At 43.5% G+C, this 21,466-nt stretch overlaps 1 protein-coding gene across 3 annotated transcripts in view; it reads right to left on the reverse strand.

Annotated features, from left to right (window-relative positions):
• Positions 1–18,082, reverse strand: part of ELK4 (ETS transcription factor ELK4) — a 31,347-nt gene extending 13,265 nt beyond the window's left edge. For 2 of the 3 annotated variants that reach the window (XR_012881525.1, XM_075853800.1), the window contains exons 1-4: positions 17,940–18,082; positions 12,757–12,972; positions 11,625–12,464; positions 432–545 (exon numbers count right to left, since the gene is read on the reverse strand). Coding sequence is in view for 2 of the 3 variants with exons in the window: in XM_075853800.1 (XP_075709915.1) it covers positions 432–545; positions 11,625–12,464; positions 12,757–12,963 (1,161 nt within the window). In the remaining variant the exon portion in view is untranslated. The other variant, XM_075853801.1, reaches the window with a different exon arrangement.
• Between the last annotated feature and the right edge of the window lie 3,384 nt (positions 18,083–21,466).

Below are 21,466 nucleotides of genomic sequence, written 5' to 3' on the forward strand. Positions count from 1 at the left end.
CATTTAGAACAAAAAAAAAAAGAAATTGAGTTTGTCTAATAAATAATAATATAGATATGTTTGGTATCACACGGTTTGGTCCCAAGGGTAAGCAAGGAATTGACACATATTTGATATTTTAAACATAACAACTGGTAAAATACATTTATAAACTTACTTTTGGCGTCTGGTGAATGGCCACTTTGTCAAAATTGTTGTCAAAAATATTTATCCAAAATATTAATTATATGCAAATGCATACATACCTCAAAATTTTTCTAAATAAGTTTCAAGTCTGTTAAGGGGAACAATCTACTAACTATTTTGGTAGAATTAATTATTTGACAGATGTAAAGAGTTACATAAAATGAAAAGAAAAGAAAAAAAAAAAATTGTGTCTTGCATAAGAGTCCTCAACAAGGTGGCATGACAGATGCAGATCGGACACTCACCTGGAACAGGGAACTACCATGTAGCCTGGCTGGACTGAGAGGAGCCACTGGGCTCAGGGTGCTCCAGAAGTGAATGCTAGAGAGCATGGCATTCGGGGTCAGCAGTATTGGTGTCTGGAATAGAAGACGGGCAACAGTCATTGTTTCGTAATCATTCGAATTGCTTTAAAGAGGGGATATCACAGGCTGCTCAAACCAGGGTACTTCCTTAGACTTCTACAACGGCTAGTGCTTGAGGGGTTATACTGTGCCTATTTTATAAAGTGAAGACTTATCGCTAGGATATGCGATCACTTGATGATCAGTGGCGGTCAGGCCTCTGGGTCCCCTACCGATCCTGAGAAGGAAGGGGCCACAGCAATGATTTAGTGCCATGTCCCCTTATAAATTTTTCCTGCACAGTGGCGCTCACAGCTTCAATAGGGTCGTGCTGCACTTCCCTACAAAGGCTGGACCCCCTACCGATCATAAAGTGATGTCAAAATGCCATCACTTCATAAGATGGGAAAAACCCCTTTAAAATTTGTTTGGAAGCAAGTGCTCCCGTGTATCAATAAGGCTACACTGTCCCTGACGCCTTTGGCGGACTGGGTGTACCTAATATTGCAAAGTATTATCACCTTTCCCAAATTTCACACCTAGCCCTATATTACTCCACGTCTGATGCCCCAGTATGGCAGCCTGGAAGTACCTGAACGTTCTCCACTCCCTTTGATTCCATTTTGCGAATTCCCTCCTTCAGCTAGATCCTTTACCGATATCTCTATCCTATCTAATTCACTTTGTGTGTGGAATAAGGTTATGTTTTCAGGTAACCTTCTTTCTCCCCACCTGCCTCTTGCTTCCCTCTTCAGAAACCCCATATCTTACACTGGACAGGAATCCTCTGCTAGTTTATATAGATAGACCGTGCTCTGTGTCATGAGGATATACCACTTATTAACAACTGATGGAGTTGGCTCCTTCACGTCCTTACAGACCATCCAGGGCACTGCCCAACTAATCCTACAAATTTCCCCTCCTCTCCAGAACACAACACGACCCCTATCGTTACCCTCTTAAACGTTGCTGCCTCGGACACGATCGCTCACATTTATTCCTGCCTGCTCTCTGCCAAACTGCACCAAACTCACATAATGTCCACAAATGGGAATCTGAACTAAATTTCCAAATAAACGACTGATTGGCAACCTATTTGGAGTAAGATTTCCAAGACCTCTTGCAATACTTGAGACATCTTATAAGGTTCTCATGAGATGGTACCTGGTGTCCATTCGCATAGCTCATGCTATTCCTGCCTTTCCTCCCACCTGCTTTTGAGGCTGCTCTGCCCCTGGTGACTTTTTGCATACCTGATGAACCTGACCTAGAGTTCAGCGGCTATGGATTAGGCCCTGTTCACACTTTTGCAAGCAGAAAAAATGTGCCTCAGAATTCTTTCAGGAATTTTGAGGCAGATTTTGACCTGCCTGCGCTTTTTTGCCATGGTTTTCGCTGCGTTTTTCCATTGACGCTAATGCAAGGACCGCAGGCAAAAAACGCTCGGAAACTAGCGCTGCAGGGTTTTACTGCCTCACATTGATTTTAATGGGAGGCCAGAGGCAGAAAGCGCAGCAAGAAAGGACATGCCGCTTTTTTTCCCTGCGAGCAGCTAAAAAAGGCGGGAAAAAACGCCTCTGACTCCCATTGATTAAATAGAAGAAACCCATAGGAAGCGCTCCATGGCAAATCCGCCACTGGCCTTCATACTGGGCGACAAGTATTTTTCCAGCTACCAAGCAGGTGATGGCGCATGGAAACAAACCCTCGCTAAAATTCTTGGAGGTCAAAAAAAGTGTATCTTGTTATATGATCAATGAAAAAAGTTATTTTCCATTCTATCTGATGTCCAAGACATAAAGAAAGCAGTAGATAGAACTCCAGATTAAATTTTAACGAAAGAAATGTGGACTTTTATCAGCCGATTGCAATGTTTTAAGCGGAGCCCTTCCTCCAGCAATTCGAAGGTGCACACACTGAATATAAATAGCATTGCTTGTGCACTTTCACATCTATATCCGCTATTTAGGCCGGGTTCCCACGAGACGGATACGCTGCGTAAAAATGGACATGCTGCGGAATAAAATTCCGCACCGCAGGTCAAGTTAAGGTTTACGTTGCCATTTTTTTCCTCAACGTGGGCATGAGCTTTAATAAATCTCACCCACTTTGCCGATACTGTAAACACGGAATTTCCACACACAATTCCGTAGCGTTTACGCTACGTGGGAACCCAGCTATATATCCAGTATATACTTTCAAAGTGCTTGAGAAAGGTCTCAGTTTAGAGGAAGACAAACTTTACAATCGGCTAATAAAAGTCCAAATCTTTTTTAATTAAACTTAAAATGGTTATCCAGATTATTAAAATTGATGGCCCTTGCGTAGGATAGGCCATCAATATTAGATTAGTGGGAGTTTGACTCCTGACATCCCTGCCGATCAGCTGTTTGTAGGGGCCGCGGTGCTCCTACGACCCCCACCGATCCAATATTGATGGCCTATCCCAAGGATAAGCCACCAATTTTACTAATAGCAGCATCTAAGTGGTTTAACAACCAGAATCTGGCCATTAGAGAAGGAGACCGGTTGTTATTAGACAGACGAGCACACGCTCTAGCCCACACGGAACTTAGACTGGGCCGCCGGGAAAAGATGGCGTCCTCGCCTAAGGCTCGTTCGTGACCACGGGAAAAATGCGTAGTGGTGGTCACGAACGGTCTACTAAAAATTATAGTATAAACAAAAAACTGCACAAATTTGCATTATACAATTATGAGGCTTTAATTACACAACCTGTAAAACCACTTTTAACCCTTTCTCACCCTATGCCATATATTTATAGCGTGGGCAGTAGGACATTAACGCAAGCCACTGTACATGTAAGGCACTCGTATAGAGCAGACTCAAGTGCTAAGCTCATCTGTCAGCCCATCAGCCCCCCCGTGACACAATTGCAGGGTGCAGATGGGTTGCGTAGGCAGCAGGGGCCTAACAAAAGGCCCTCATGTCTGCACTAGACGTAAGTCTATTAGGCAGTAGAATACTGACAGGCAGGCATAATACACTGCATTGCGAAAGTAGAGAAGTGTATTATGTAAGAAATCAAAAGATCGCATCTTTAAAGGGAACCTGTCACCAGCATTTCACTTAATAATCCAGCAATACCAGGTGGAAGTGGGTGAAAACTCATTTTTATGTAACCTATAATTATCTTCTAAGTAGCTCTGTACCTTTAGTATTCCGTTTTTTAGTGTTCCTGTGCCGTATGCCAATAGCATAAAAGAGTCATATCTTCATTTCTCGAACCTTTCCGAGTTAACCCCGCCTCCTTACTTTTGATTGACAGCTCCTCGCCTCCTCCCAGCACACACAAAATCCCATACTTGTTCATCGATGTCCTTTTCTGGTGCGTGCGCATAACAGGACACCATAGCGGTGCATGCGCAGTAACTAGATTTGAGACCCAACCAAAGCAGGGAAGGCTGTCTGACCATACATGACAGGCGCATGCATCCTATCTGAGACGAGATTTCGGCATTCAGGGCGGACCAGTTTTCTGCGGTGGGCGGGCATAAGAAGTGAAACGAACGAGGCTGCCGGATTATTACCATAAAAGGCGTGACCGTTATTTATGGTCGGAGGTGTTTAGGAGCGGGGATAACGCCACTGAACTTTTGACAGCAGCGGCCAGCGAGGGGTGAGTAGAGTTCAATAGGTGAAATGCTGGTGACAGGTTCACTTTAAGTCCCCTTGTGGCACGAATAAATATTGTAAAAAAAAATATATAAATAAAAAGGTGTAACTATAAGAAAAAAAATATGTAAGCAAAAAAACAACGTGCCTATTTTACACTGAAAGATGCTTTATAATGGGAATAAAAACATGACAAAACTGGTATCGCTGCATTAGTAACAGCACATACTACAAAATTATGCCATTATTTAACCCGCACAATAAATGCAGTAAAAATAAAACTAAAAAAAAAAATACAATGCCAGAATTGCTGGATTTTGTTCATCCAGCCTCCCAAAAAACGGAATAAAGGGGAATCAAAAACTTGCATGTACCTTAACCGGTTCAGGTCCGGGCTATTTTGAGCCTTCAGGACCAGACAGGGTTTAGCCATTTTTAGCACACGTTAAACTGCGAACACTTTTTTATCTGTTGGGCTAGCAATGTGATTTTTGTGACTTTTTTTCGTAGACAATGCAGGGTTTTTTTTTTCATTATTTTTATACACATCTTTTTTGCTATTCTAGAATTTTCAGGCTTCTAGTTTGAAAATAATAGTAAAAAAAAATTACCGTATTTTTCAGACTATAAGACGCACCCAGGTTTTAGACAACAGAAAATAGGAAAAAAAATGATTTGTCAAAAAATAATTTATTCTGTTTCACCACATTCTGAGAGCAGTTTTTGTTTTTTTTTTTACACATTTTATTAGTTCCCCTAGGGGACTTGAACCAGCAGCCACTTGATTACATGTGGCGTTACTGAAACAGCGTAACTCGCTGAGCTACGCTGTTTCCCTAACTCTCATAGTACTGAATGTCAGTTACGAAAGCAGCGTAGCACGCAAGCTACGCTGCTCCCGTAACTACTACAGGAGAGTAGAGAAAGCTAGAACGGGTTTAGGGGGCCCCGTTCTAGAGATAGGTGCGGGTCCCAGAGGTGGGACCCGCATCTACCTGACATTTATGACATATCCTGTGGATATGTCATAAATGTCCTTCATGGAAAAACCCCTATAAATGCCGCGGTTGCTAGTGACCGCGGCATTTAACTAGTTAAAGGGGTTTGCCATAAAACCCATGTATCCCCTATCTACAGGATAGAGGCCACATGTGGGATCGCTGGGGGTCCGACCACTGGGACCAACAGCGATAAGGAGAACAGGGGACTGAAAGTCACCTAGCGCGCTACATGAGAAGCCTGAACTTCCGGGTTCTGTGTCCGGGTTCTGTGTCCGGCTTATTTGTTCCGCAGCTCCATAGAGATCAATACAGAGCCACTCGCGCATGCGCAGAAGAATCCCATTCATCTCTACAAAGCTGCTGGACACAGAACGCAGAAGTCAAAGCTTTTCATGTAGCGCTCTTGGCGAGTTTCGGTCCCCGTTCCCCTTATCGCTGGGGGTCAGGCCTCGAGCGATCACAGATGTATCCCCTATCCGCAGGACATGTGTTTTATGGCACAACCCCTTTAAACCTCCAGGAACAGCAAAATTGCTGTTCCTGGCCGTTAGAGCAGCATGTCAGCTGCTGCAACCTGCAGTGTATGGAGCGTGAGCCCGCTGAATACATCACCCCCACCCCGCTCCATGATGTGCCGGGAACGACATGGGTCGGGAAGGGGTTAAGTAATGAAGCGGTCAGGGGTCCCTTGACTGCGGACTATAAGACGCAGGGACTTTTTTAGCAAGATTTATTCTTGCTAAAAACTGCGTCATATAGTCTGAAAAATACGGTTCTTTACTTTTCAGCTAATTTTTTCTGGTAATAATATAGTTTTACCCTAAAGTAGACCTTTCTTTGTGATCGTTATTGTCTACCGTAAATTTTGATATATTACATGTCTATTTTAGGGTGATTGGGTCAGGGCTAACATTACGAAACTGATTGGCATGGGGAACGTTTTTTGTGGGTTGGTATTTCATGTGTATTTATTATTTAGTTTATTTGCATTTTATATTTTCTATAAAATTCTCTATTCTATACACCCTCGCTCATTGAGCGATGTGTACAATCGATGAGAAGATAAAAGAAGTGAAAGCTGCTTCTATTTTCTCTTCAGGGTCCCCGGCAGTCACCAACTTCCGGCACCTGACATTTAGCTCGGGTAGCCAGCTAGAACTCGTGCCGTAGATACACCATGGCATGGGTTTGAAGGACCTCGACCGCCAGCTGTTTATATATAGCTAGCGGTCAGTAACCAGTTAAAATAGTACAATTGAAAACCACAGGTTGTCTAGCAAAAAATAAGCCCTCACGCAGATCCGTCAATGGAAAAAAAAACCTAAAAAAAAAAACCTTGTAGGTCATTTAATGCGAAGGCACAAAAATAAAGTCCACATGTCATTTGTACCGCATAGTGAATGTTGTAAAAACCAAACCCAAAAAACATTGGCAGAATTGCTGTAGTCATGTTATACAACGCATTATATGTATCCCAAAACGGTGACATTAAAAGGTCACCCACAGGTTGAAGGACCTGTGGGTGACGTCACGCTGTATTTCTGCAGTGAAAGAAGCTGGGTGGGAACGATGAGAAGTGCATGACGCTGATTCGTCAGTGTCATACACTTCTATTCACAACGCCCAGTTGGTAAAAACACAATACACGCCCAGTTGGTAAAAACAAAATAATACACGCCCAGTTGGAAATACGAGAAAACACGCCCTGTTGTGCATTGAAAAGCTCATTTGCATAAATATAAAATTGCTCATAACTTGGGAAAAATGATAGTTTTTCCCAAAAAAACAAAAAACTTTGCTGTTATCTACATTGCAGCGCCCATCACATTCAATAGGAGATAGGGATTTGGTAATCTGGTGACAGAGCCTCTTTAACATGACATTTATATCGAATAGTGGAACCTGCGATACCAATGGAAAAATTGCTGTTTCTCCCCTCTTAAAAAGTTATACAAGTTAAGACATGTATGAGTTTTATACCCCCAAAATGTCACCATTAAAAACAACCCTTTATACGGCTATGTTAACTGAAAAAAGTTATGGCTCTTGAAATGCAACAATGATAAAACAAAAAAAAAAAAAAAAAAAAAAAAACAGCCACTTTAAAGGGGTTCTCTTGACATTTTATCTTGGGATAGGTCATCAATATCAGATTTGTGGGGGGCCGATTCCTAGCTCCTCCGCCAATCAGCTGACTAAAGTGGCCGCAGCAATGAACACTGCGGCCTCTTCAATGTGTATGGCGCTATGCTTGGGATTGCAGCTTAGACCCATTCACTTGAATAGGACCGGAACTCCAATCCCAGGCACAGCCGCTACGGATGTGTACGGTGCCATGCATGTAAACTATGAAGAGGCCGCGGCAACAAACACTGAAGCCCCATTAGCTGATCGGTGGGGGTGCCAAGAATCGCACCCCCAGTGATCTATTATTGATGACCTACCTGGAAAACCACTTTAAGGCCAGAACTGACTGCATCCTCACTGTGCTTTTTCCGAATTGTGGCATTTTCCATAGGACAAGACCCCGTGGAAAGGAAAATGTATAACAAAAAGCCACAGAAAAATATATCCTGAATACAGGCATTTCCATAAAAAGCTTCCATGGATCTATAAGAAAACTATATTTTTCCAGACATATTACATCAGGAGACATATGCTTGGACAAATCGTAGCTAGGGCTAGGAGCTAGCAAAGAAATGCTATATTACCGGGTCCACACAATCCAGTTGAGGAGAAATTGTTGCACAATATAAAATAATGCAAACACACCACAACTGGTGATGTATGACCCTAAATTGACACATCACTTAAGGCCCCCCTCATGTGATCAGAATAAAGCTTCCCTTAAATGTACCCTCCCTTCCCTCTACAGGTAAAAATTGCGTTACCTACCCCCCTTTCCTTTTCCCCAGTTATCGGAGCAAGCTGGCCCACTTAGCCACTAGGCCCAGGTCCCCAAAACTTTCTTAGCAGTCAAACCTTCTCCCAAACCCATAATTTCCTCAGTAGCCACAGCAGGCCCTCTTTCCACTTCTTCAGTAGCCCCATAACACTAGTCAAACAGGTCCCTCCCCTACAGTGGTCAGAGCAGCTCCTCCTTTCACTAATGATCACAGCAAGACCCCCAACTTACAGCAGGCGCCTTCTCAATTTACCCAGTAGCCACAGAAGCCCCTCCTGCCACAGTAGTTACAGCAGGACATCCCCATCACAGTAGCAACAGCAGTACCTCCCCACCCATCTGCTTCACCAAATGCACTCACTTCCTAATGCTCTGGTCATGCGCCCTCTGCTGGCAGGAAGCGTTATTTAGCAGGTGCTGCATTAAAGACGACCTCCAGTGGAAACACAACTTTCCATGTCTGCATTCCCCATTCTACACTTTTTATGCATCCTGTAGTTACTTTTTGAACTGAAGTCTTGTCTGTGCTTTAAAAAAAAAAGTATTCATCTTGATTCTTAGATTTCCCCAGCTTTCTCTTCCTCTCTGCCTTGCTATCAATCCCATGATGCTTCAGAACAGCATCACATGACCAGATAAAGACTATACAATTTCTGTATGCTGAGGGACATAGTGAATATCATTCTCTCTTTATTCTCCTGTATAAGTTGAGAAACCATAAGTATACAGCCAGGAAGGCTGCAATATATTCTTCTACATTATACCTGTGTGACAGGAACCTGTCCAAGTATCAGTGGTAAAAGTTTCTGCCCCCCCCCCCGTGAAAAATTAGTGTGGTACAGGAACTGCTGAAGCCTGTGATGGGCGACACATAGATCTCCATAGACTCAAGTAGAGAAAGCGTCTCGCCGAACCGAATTCACATTGCTGCCATTCTGATATATAGCGATAGAAGCAGAAAGAAAAATAAGAGGTGCGAGACTGACACATGGAATACCATAATAGTACACATGGGAAAGTTTTGTTTTGGCCGGAGTGTCCCTTTAAGCTTCCTGCTTCAGCCTCTGCTACCAGAGACTAATGCAGGAGGAGCTCACAGAAGGAGGGGTGATTGGACAGTGTTAAGTGACTGCATCCGGCTCTATTCATTTGGCACCAGGTGGAAGCACCTGGCAGTTGAATGTATAAGAGGAAAAACCCGGTTGCCAAGGCCAATTTGCCAGACGACAAACTACCGAATGAGGGTGACAAATTTAGATTTCCAAAAAGGCATAGAGATTTGTAAATATCACTCGTGCATCTTGACTTGCGATCTAGAAAAATAATTTGGCGGCTGATTAGCAAATACGAGGTCCAATAACTATTTTTTACAGATTTAAGACTGCCTTATGTTTATTCCGATCATATTCATATACTGCCCCAGCAACAAGGCTTAACCAAGCAGAATCTTAGGCCTTATTCACACGAACGTTGAATACGTTCATGAGACGGCCGTTAAAACAATGGCCGTCACACGGACTTATGCAATTCAACAGGGCCATTCAGACACGCAGTGTTTTTCACGCAGCGTGTCTCCGTTGTGTGAAACTCACTGCATGTCCCATTGTTGTGCGTTTTTTGCGCATCAAACACCTATTAAAGTCAATGGGTGCGTGAAAATCACGGACAGCACACGGCCGCACATCTGTGTGCGGTCCGTGATTCACACATCAGTTCCTTGAAGTACAGAGAAAGATAGATTAAAAAAAATAAATGTGCACCAACACGGACATCAACAACTGATGCCACACGGAACAAACACTGGTGGCACACGGAACCGCAACGAATGAAAAACGTGTCCGTTTTTTGCGGACGCAAAACAAACACTCGTGTGAATCTAGCTTATTGTGAACAAGCTACATACTCATCTATTTCCATCTATTCCAATAATCATTAAATGACAGTTTTCAGTTACGAAGTAGAAATATATCAGATATACTGTATATGAGACCTGCATGGGAATGGACAAAGTAAGTGCTTGTTTGAAAATCATTATTTATGAAATCTGAGGTAAAAATTTAGGTAATTAGAAATCAAAGGCTTAACACACGAAAGCATTTTGTGCTCCGGAATGAGCTCTGCTCCATTTCAAGACAAGCCAAAACATGTACGAAAAGCAACAATATCTGGGAATGTGATCCACCCCTGCAATTCCAGTCCTTTTTTTATGCAGCTGCCTTTTCTATCAGGCACAAGAATGGCATTAATTTGTGGGAACCACTTTGTGCCAGTCCCAACTGCTACGATCGCCTGATTGTTGCCCTGATCGATAAAATCAGCTAATCGGGAACGAGCGATCAGCGAACGCCTGTTTGCCCGAAAATTTACAGCTGTAAAGTGGGCCTTTACACTATGTGAACTCACACACAGTTAAGAAGATTGTACTTTGCATCAAAAGGCATGTTCACTCATGAATTGCAGGCGTATTTCGGAGCATAAAACGCCTCGTAATAGCCTTCGAAATACACCAGCCATAAACCTAGAAATAGCGCCCATTGAATTCAATGGTAAATACACCATGTAGTTCAGACCAGGCATATTTTTACTCCCCCAAATTCAAATACGCCGCGTAAAAGCACACCTGGTAAAAAGTGGTGGCATGTCGCTTCTTGGGGCGTTTTTAAACTAATTTTCCACGCCCACTACAAATAACGCTGTGTAAATACGCCTCAAAATACGCTTGCAAACACCAAATCAGCTTAAAAAAAACTCCTAGATTCAGAGGCTATTTTCTCTTGAAATCAGTCTTGTATTTTTCTGCCTCAAATATATAAGAAATACAGACATGCTGTCCTTTACTTCTTTTTAAAGCAGGGCTGGAGCTTTGCATTAGAGTCTTCTGTGCGGACCACTCACTCAACGTACAACACAAAGTAAACTACATCTATTATCTGTCAATCATTCCGCAACAATAGCGGACAGCTATGGAGACGCCAAGAGAAATTCACAAAACAGGTACTAAATAGTATTACAAGTGTTGTCACAGAACGCTAAAAAAAAATCTTAATGAAGCCGCCGTATGTCATCACAATGTATCCGGATTCCTAGTCATCGATCACTTCTCCAGAATGCAGGTCATAGAAAATGAGATGTAAAAAGTCATTCGAAATTCCACTCTGCAACTGGCGCTAATACAGTGGGTTAAAAAGAGATCTCGCAAAGTGAGAAATAGAAATTGCCATTGAGGAAATGGCTGATAATGAAATTCCCTGACATAAATATGAAGGTTTACCGTGACCCAGATGTGACATCGGGACTTTTGCTTCTGCGTATATTACTCTGAAATTTGATCCAAAGGAAAAGAAAAGACTATATCTCAATCTGTCCAGACTTGCCGGAGAACCAAGGCATTGTGTGTGAAGCAAAGGTTTTGCAATAAGTAGCCAGATAAAATTATGCCACATCAAAAAGTAAAAATCTACGGCACAAGATACACAACTGTCTCCTGACCAAAAAGAGTACAAAATAAAAGTATATCTTGAATGTAATTGTTAAAACAAACAGTGGCATTACCTGTGAGAAAAATGCTGGCGTTAGAGATGCCGTGGGCAAGGAAGGGCTGAGGATGCCAAGAGTGCTCGAATCGCTACTTGTGATTACCACTGTGGGAGTCAACTCAAGCTCTTTGGGCTTTTTAGACTTGGCGTTCTTATTGTCCAATACATAGGGTTCTGGCTCTAGGTCTGCTTCCGGCTCGGTCATGGATTCTGATGGTGGTTTCTCTATCTCCATCGCCATGTCACTAGAAAAATCAAGATGCTGCGGGGATCCCAAATCGGTTTCGTCCGCTATATCCTCATCAGTCAAGTCAGGAGATAAAGCTGGAGAATGTCCACGAATGGAATGGGATGAGATAGAAGTGTTTGGGGGTGAGAGAGAAGAGCCGATTGTTACACCTGGTGGAGGCTCTGCAGGTTTCTCATGGGGTTCTGGAGGCTGGGGTGGAGCGGAATACACGATGGGTGTAGACTGTGTATTTTTAGCTGGTGTTGTCACAAACCTAATGACTGATGGCGTAGCCTCTGGGATGAATTTCTTATCAACTGTATATTCCACATTGGCGGTTTTGAAGAGCTTTACACCAGCTGAATTTAAGGAATTGAGGGTGAATGATGTGTACAGACCAGAGTGAATGTAATCGTTGCGTCCTGAGGATTTGGCGGGAGGACACATAAAGCGCTCCTTGCTACAGTTCTCCTTGTCTCGCATAATGCAGGCGCTGACAGAATTTGTGGAATTGCCCTCTAGATCTCCTTCAGCTTTAATTAATGTCGCCGGGTCCATGGTCAGGATATCAGGGTACGAGACAAACTTGTAAACAAACTTCTGTCCATTTACTTTTTTGATGATATTCTGCAGAAAAAGAGAGAGATTAATCCATTTCGTTGCAATGTTTTTGAAACACATGAGAATACATACTATAACATTACACCAAAGCAAACAGCTTTGTTGCTCATGAAGTCCATGGGACGACAGATGTAACAGATTCTTGTCCATTTCTGCCATCCGTTGTCCTATTAATTATAATGTAAGGAAGGCATAGTTGGCATAGACTAGATCAACCCAGTCCAAGTAATGGAAGAACATGTTGTCCACAGAAATGTATAGTCATATTATATGGGTTCATCCAAGATCAATCCTTTACCTTTACATAGTAATAGCGGAGCGCCCGGCTTAGCTTGTCATAATTCATACTTGGCTTGTTCTTGCGCTCCCCCCATAACCTGGCCACTTCTTCAGCCTTCAGGAGCTTAAACTCCCCATCATCCGTCGTCCAACAAATCAAGTCATTGTTTCTGGGTTCCTGTAGAAGCTGAAGCAGGAACTGCCACAGAGTAATGGCGCTGTCCATAGCAAATCACTGGGGAAAAAAAAAAAACACACCGCTAAGTTCATCTACAGATGTTGAGCTCAGTCATAACAGACGACTGCCTCGACCTGCTCTTATGCAGTAGTGGACGCCTAACTTTATGGATTGTTTTCTATGAAAGATGAAAAAATCTGACTGGGTCCTGTAATGGTCTTACTGACTCCTAACATCCGCAATATTTTATCTACGACCGACTATTTTATTTAAAGAGTAACTGCATATTCATCCAACTTTTCATAGGTCAGAGACATATCAGGAGTTTTGATTGGTTGGTGAGCCCCTCACTTTCACTGAAACGAAGGTGCAGAAGCGCTCAGCTGAAATATAGTAAAGGGGGAGATAAACATTATATATATAAAAATATTACTTTGTTACTAGGATGTAAGTGGTCTTGAATTTTTCATTTTAAAGTAAATGAAAGCTTATCTATACTGTGATAGAAGGCAAATAATGAGATCTTCAGTCTTCCTGATATATAACGTTTCCACAGAATTGCAGCCCTAAGTGGGATTTTACACGGGACGATTATCGGGCAGACGAGCGTTCATATAACGCTCGTTGCCGATAATTGCCCTGTGTAAAAAGGGCAGCGATCAGCAGATGAACGAGCAAACGATCGATCATCTGCTGCTCATATCGTTTTAAAAAAGGGAGATATTATCGTTGTCCACAGCGCATCTCCCTGTGTAAACAGAGAGACGCGCTGCCGACACGATAATAATGTATGGGGACGAGCGATCGGAGTAACGACCTCTCATCCCCATCCATAGGTCCGTGTGACAGGAGCAAACGAGCGCCGATCAATGATGTCTCGTTGATCGGCGCTCACTGCACCGGCCGATTGTCAGCCGGTGTAAAAGAGCCTTTAGATTGATGGTCCAGAAAGAAGTAAGGAAGTACACTTAGACTTCACAGAAAATAGGAAATATATATGAAGTCATTACTAAACACAATGGATCAGACTTGACAGTATATTTAAAGGCTTTGAAAGGAAATATTTTTTTATATAAAAGGTCAGTGCAACTTTCTAAATAGTTTTTATTAAAAATTTGTTTTACTTTTTGAGATAGAGCGGCTTCGTGAATGGTACAGCTGCTCTGTATACAGAATACAAAGACCTGAATCCATCAGTCCCACGGACTGACGTGTTCAGTGTCAGCGGGTCCTGCGGGACTGACACAGAATCCACCTGCAATCTATCACATCTACGTTATAAACAGGATGTAGTGCTAGATACAGAGAATACGGAGCATCTTTATCTCAAAAAGGAAAGCTAATTTTTAACAAAAACTATTTAGAAAGTTGCACTAATCACAGTAGTTGATCTTTTTATTAAAAAAAAAAAAGCCTTTCAATGGAACCGGTCAGCGACTATGTTGCATCTCGCTATGCACAGTTAGGGTATGTTCACACGGCAGCGTCCGTAACGGCCGAAATTACGGGGCTGTTTCCAGGTGAAAACAGCCCCGTCATTTCAGCCGTAACGGCATGTGCAGGCGCTTGAACGCCACGTCCATTCCGGACGTAACTGGAGCTGGTTTTCCATGGAGTCCATGGGAAGCGGCTCCATTTACGTCTGAAGAAGTGACATGACACTTCTTTGGCGCGGGCGTCTATTTACGCGTAAATATACGCCTCGTGTGAACAGACAAATGTCAGCCAATTGCTTTCAATGGGCAGATGTTTGGCAACACTATCGAGGCGCATTTTCGGACGTAATACGAGGCGTAAAACGCCCGAATTACGTCCGTAAATAAGCCGTGTGAACATACCCTTAGGGTATGCTCACACAGGCTATTTTCAGCCATTTTACGGCTGAAAAGTCGGAAGCAGAACGCCTCCAAACATCTGCCCATTGATTGCAATGGGAAAAACGGCGTTCTGTTCCGATGGGTCGTTTTTTTACACAGCCATTTTGAAAAACGGCCGCGAAAAAGAAGTGCAGGACACTTCTTCGGACATTTTTGGAGCCGTTTTTCATAGACTCTATTGAAAACAGCTCCAAAAACGTCCATAAAAAACGCTGCGAAAATTCCCTTGAAAACAGCTTCGTATTTTCAGACGTTTTTGAGTTATCGTGTGAACATACCCTAAGGGTATGCAACCTAGTACTGCGCTGCAGATTTTCGACCGGAATTGCCGCTGTGAAAAACATAGCTGGGGAAAAAAAACACAATACTTACCTTACTGACATTGCCATAGTGACAATCCTGTGATTGGCTGTGGAAGAGATTTGTTTAAATCTCATCCACTTTGCTGCTACTCTAAAATCAGTGTGTCATTACTTTATGCTGCCCTCAGAGGGAGCAGCATACATTTTCCTTTAAAGGGGTATTGCCATCTCACACATTTATGGCATAGCCACAGGATACGCCAAAAACATGCGATAGGTGCGGGTCTAGGACCTGTAGCTCTGGCACCCGCACCTATGTGAAGAACAGGGATCCCTTGACCGTCTTTCCTCCTGTTGAGTTGGCTGCCGGCTCCCGCGCATTCAGGTGGAAAATGAATGGAGAGGAGGCCGCACATACACATGGCTCTCTATTCTGTTCTATGGGAATTATGAAAAAAGCTGAGCAAGCGCCACTCAGCTGTTTGCGTAACTCCCGTGGAACAGAATAGAGAGCCGCGCTCATGTGTGACCACAATCCACATAGTTCCTGCCTGGAATCAGCAAACAGCAGCCGGCGTATGATGACCGTCTTCCTCAATATAGGTCTGGGTCCCAGAGCGCTTTACTATTACAACGCTGCAATGGCACGGGCTCTAAAGATAAGCTTGTGTTGACACCCTGCTCTAAAAGCCAGGATCTAAGATAATGCCAGGATTTAAGATCACTCCAATCACGGACAGTTAACCCCTTAGATGCTGTGGTCAATGTTGACCACAGCATCTCATTGGTTAGAAAGAGGGAGGGGGCTCCATCTGTCATCCCGTAAACCCGATGGCGGGGTGACGATGTGTTGCTATGGCAGCCGGGGAGCGAACTATGGCCCCCAGGTCTGCTATACAAGGAAGTTTATTAGTTAGGGCCTAATAGGCTGCCTGTTCGTTTTACACTGACACATAATACATTGCAATGCATTATATGAACGATAAGGTTAGATGTTCAGGTCAGTGGAACTAAACAAAAAAGTGAAAATATTTTTTATTTAAAAAAAAAAACAAAAACAAAAAAAATAAACATTTTTTACACGTAAAGAAAGCTTAAAAATAAAAACAAAGAAACATATTTGGTAACGCCACATTGGTATCAACCCATACAATAAAACAATATTTATCCCACACAGTGATCGCAGTAAAAAGATAAAGATCAATAAACAATGCCAAAATTGTGGGTTTTTTGTTTTTACAGCACTCTCCCAAAAAAAACCAGAATAAAAAGTGCTAAATCAGCCGAGCCGTTGTTCCGTCAGACTGATAGGTTCTGATTACAGCGGCGTTCTGCAGCTTCTATGTCTAGTGCATATATTGAAGACGCATCATACAAAGTAAAGAACGTTTTCAATAGATCTCAATTTGAAACATGTTTAAAAACACTAAAAGGCCTCATGCACACGACCGGATTGTTGCCGGCCGCAATTTATCCGCATTATTGCAGATTCTTTTCTGTGGCCCCATGCACACAACTCTAATTTACAAGGATCAGTGCAGGGGCCACAATTGCGTACCACAAAAAGCTAAGGACAAGTCATTTTACAGTCCGCAATTGCAGATGCACCAATACCGGTGAATTGTTGCGGATCCAGGAGTCCGGATGACACACCGATACAAGGGTTTTTTGAGTTCCGGTGGAACAGTGGATTTGTGGACCGCAAAACCAATTCGGTCGTGTACAGGAGGCCTAACACATACAAAAAAAAAAAAAAAAAGAAGGAGGCTACAAAAGGTTTACATGGTCTTTTTCATTTTATAATAAAAAGTCCTACTATTTGCGAACACAGAATGAGGTACATTTTGTGACATGATCCCCAAGATGGCGCACACCCATTAAAGAATGTATGGCAGCTTCTGAACTTCACCAAGTACATAGAAAAGGGGTGCAAAGTTTGACAAATACAAAAAAGTCTAAAAGGTATTGGGGAACTTGATAACTATTACTTTGCTACACTGTTTTTAACACAATTATGGCAGAAAATTGGTGTAAAATATAAGTTTTCCCCTTTGTGTTTCAATTCCTCACTATTTTCAAGATCTCTGCTCCTTGTCTGTGAATAGGAATATTATTGACATTCGCTAGCTGAATTCCCCAGACAAACCCAATACTCACAGCGAAGATGTTACAATTGTATCCAGTCTACGTAATCCTCTGTGAGCTATACAATCTGGAATTCGGCTTATTTATTTTACATACACTGATACATTAGAAAACTACCAACTGATGCATTCACATAAACCGAACCTGCACAGCAATTCAATGACAAGCAGATATTTTGAAAATAAAACAAATCACAACATAAATCATATTACAAAGTTGCAGAAGTTTTCATCATACAATGGCTAATTTCATACCTGGTAAGGTTAAGAGCAGGAGCTGTAACTTTCTAATATACCGCGGTCCATGTGGGTCCTGAGGCTGATCCTGGGCGTTATGTGAGGGGAGGGGGTTGTTTGTTTACAACTTTCCATACTAGTCCCATGTGTGTGATCACCAGGGTGACGTCACTGTATTACCGATCCCACATAGATACGGTAAAACAGCCATGCTTCATGCTACCAACTCTGACAGCTCAACAGGTGTCACGGGCAGAACAATGGCACATGTGACTGCACTGACAGCCAGACACACTGCCCACACAGCCGCCGCTACTACATACACACACCGGACACATGTACTACCCGGAGAAACTGTTAACACATTACGTAACAATAACATACACAGGGGCCAGGCACGGACACAACAGCGTATGGTGCCACCCCCTGCCCGAAATCTTAACACTTCCTTATACCAGTCATACCAGCTGTTCGGTCAGCACAGTCCGGCGCGCTCCATGTTCCCTCCTCCTCCTGTCACTTTCGGGATCAGCTTTGGCCCACCACTACGGAATGGGCCGCCATCCGCCGTAACGTCACTTCCGGGGCGGAGACAAACGTCGCGGGGAGGGACGGGACAGAGGAAGGACTGCGTATGGAGGTGCGGGGCTTAACACGGCGGAAGGAGGGGGTGGAGTCAGCTGTGAGGATAGTCAGGGTCGTATGCTGTGGCCGCAGGTTAAACTGCACGTTTGTTCTCTGTAAGCAGCCATCTCAGGCAGGGGGAGGATGAATGTAGTGTTCTGCACCAGGATTAGTGACAGGAAGGCTAGTAAAATGCCTGCACCTATGAACTACATCACCTCAGTTCAAAAAAGTGTACGCAGCGAATAAAAAAAAATACACGTGGTATTGCTGCAATCACAATGACCTGTAGAATAAAGTTAGCTAAGGGCCTGTTCACATCAGCGTTGACTTTCCGTTCCGGGGTTCTGTCGGGTGAACCCCGCAACGGAAAGTCAAACTGAAACCACAGCTTCTGTTTCCGTCACCATTGATATCAATGGTGACGGAAACATTGCTAATGGTTTCCGTTCATCACCATTCCGGCAGGTTTCCGTTTTAATGACGGAATCAATAGCGGAGTCGACTGCGCTATTCTGTCAAAAAAACAAATCTTACGGAACGGAAACATTCCCATTAGAATCGATGGTAATGTAAACGGAAAGCTATGGTTTCCGTTTGCCTTCCCGTTGATAGGTTCCCCGGACAGAATGTTCTGATGTGAACACACCCTTAGCGGTGCTGACAGTTCTAATATGGCCGTGTCACGCGGTATTTTCTTCTGCGCATGCTGTTATTTGCTTGAGAACGGCTCTATGGTAGAGCTGAAACTTTGTATTGGGCTTATGGGTCAATAAAGCACCACACTTTTTTAATTTTATCTCTGGCGTGCTGCTTGATTTTTGGATCTATATATGTACACACATACATAGTGGAGTCCCATTATTATGACCGCCAGCTAATATTCAGAGTAACCGCTGTGTGCAGCACGGACAGCAGCTAGATCGGATGGGAGTGACTCAATAAGGTGCTGGTAGGTTGTCTCAGGTATCTGGAGCCATGCTGACTGCAGTGCATCCCACGTTTGCTGGAAGGTGCGTGGGGGAGGATCCATAGAGCGAACAAGACGATTGAGGTGATCCCACAGATGCTCAAGTACTTGGAAGTCTTGGTCGTGCTCTTCCAACCACTGTCGGACATTTCTAGCCATGTGACGTGTCGCATTATCTTGCTGGAAGATTCTATCTGCCCCTGGGAAGACAAACAACATGTATGGGTAAACGTGATCTGCAAGGATGGATTCATACCCAAATCGGTTCAGAGTGCCTTCCACATGGATGAGTCGGCCCAGGCAATGCCATGAAAAAATTCCCCAGACCATAACACTTCCGCCACCAGCTTGTGTTCTTCCAGCAATGGTTGCAGGGTGTTTGTTCTCTGATGTTTCTCGCCTGACACGCCAACGTCCATCCATACGATGAAGCGGAAAACGTGACTCATCGGAGAAGGCAACCCTTTGCCATTTATCGGTGGTCCAATTCTGTGCAAGTTGAAGCCTTTTTTTCCAATGCACCTTTGTTAGCATAGGAGCAGTGACTATCCGTCTGCTTCGGAGCTCCATACGCAATAGGGTTCGCTGAACTGTTTTAGACACACGTCTGGTAGCCCCCTGGTTGATTTTCACGGTGAGCTGCTCCTCTGTAGCGTGTCATACGGTCCTTGCGCACCTTTGTACATTCACCTCTCACATCAATGACACGTGGAGCTCCGCAATTTCCACGTCAGTTATTCCCAATGGAGCCATTTGTCCACTCACGATACACTTTCACCGCAGCAGCACGCAAACAGTTCACAAACTGCGCTGTTTGAGAATACTGCCACCCTTGGCCCGAAAACCAATAATCATCCCTCTTTGCAACGCTGATAAATCGCCCCTTTTACCCACAGCAACAAGAAGTGATATGTGTTCAGACAGCCTATTGCAAACCTTATATACCCACCAAGCCAGCGCACGACACATCAGGCGACCTCTATAACGTGGGTCCCTACGCTGCTCGTATCCCCAGAACTGGGACCAAGCCTACATACACTTGTGCATGGTAGGAACCATCATTAAACTAATTAAAATCACCCAGGGCAGAATGGGAGGATTGCAAGATCAACAATGGAGGCAGTCACTAGCCCCACATATATGCAATACATAAGAGACAACAAAATTTGATCAGCACATTCCTACAAAATGAAACAGAACGTGTATACAGGCGCAAGGAAGCCTAAGACTTACAAAGAATACAATATCCAAAAATGGCGACAGCACTCTGCGAAGACTAATGCCACCTAAACACTATAAATAAATATGCATTGCTGCTGAATCTACTTACAATAGTGAGTTTATTAGCGCACATTTTGATCAAATTGTGTGAGCCCACTTGCAACGACATGGCGACTTCGCATCTGTACTTGCTGTAAATACATACTCTCGAGGGGTAAGGTCGGACCTCCTGAACCTTGTCACCCAATTCTATATACAGTGCTGCGCCACTTTTCGTCAAATTTTAATTTATATATATATATATATATATATATACGTCAAAGAGTGGGAAGCGGTAAGCCTTATAAGCAGGGGTCAGCAACCCGATGATCGCCAACGGTTCCCGAGTCGATCGCAGGTCTCCTCCCTGCTGTGATCTCATGCCCTCCTGAGCATTGGTCCGCAGTTTCCCCCCTCCCCTATATGTCGCGGGGAGTTTCCCTCTGCCACAACCTGTCAGGGCATTTGCGTCATTGCGCTTGCAACGTGCCATTGCCATGACAGCTCTGACGCCTTGGCCAATGCTCTCCTGACAGGATCGGAGGCACAACCACAGGGACATACGACATAGGGATTTACATTGCATTCAGAAAGTCTTCAGAGACTTTCACTTTTTTCACATTTTGTTATGTTAAAGAGGCTCTGTCACCACATTATAAGTGCCCTGTCTCCTACATAAGGAGATGGGCACTATAATGTAGGTGACAGCAGTGCTCCTTATTTAAAAAAACGATCTCTTTTTACCACTTTATTAGCGATTTTAGATGTATACTAATGAGTTGCTTAATGCCCAAGTGGGCGTATTTTTACTTTAGACCAAGTGGGCGTTGTACAGAGGAGTGTATGACGCTGACCAATCAGCGTCATGCACTCCTCTCCATTCATTTACTCAGCGCATAGGGATCCTGCTAGATCCTTATGTGCTGTCTTATACTAACACATTAACAATACTGAGGTGTTTAGACAGTGAATAGACATTCCCCGGGATGTCTATTCACAATCTCTGCACTTCGTTACTCTGTCTGTGGTAGTTACAGCAGAGGAAGCGTGATCTCGCGAGATCTCGCTGTAAATGACATGTTACACCGAGATCACGCTTCCTCTGCTGTAACTACCACAGACAGAGTAACGAAGTGC

The sequence above is a fragment of the Rhinoderma darwinii genome, chromosome 2 (genome assembly GCF_050947455.1).
Source record: "Rhinoderma darwinii isolate aRhiDar2 chromosome 2, aRhiDar2.hap1, whole genome shotgun sequence".
Classification (NCBI taxonomy): Eukaryota; Metazoa; Chordata; class Amphibia; order Anura; family Rhinodermatidae; genus Rhinoderma; species Rhinoderma darwinii.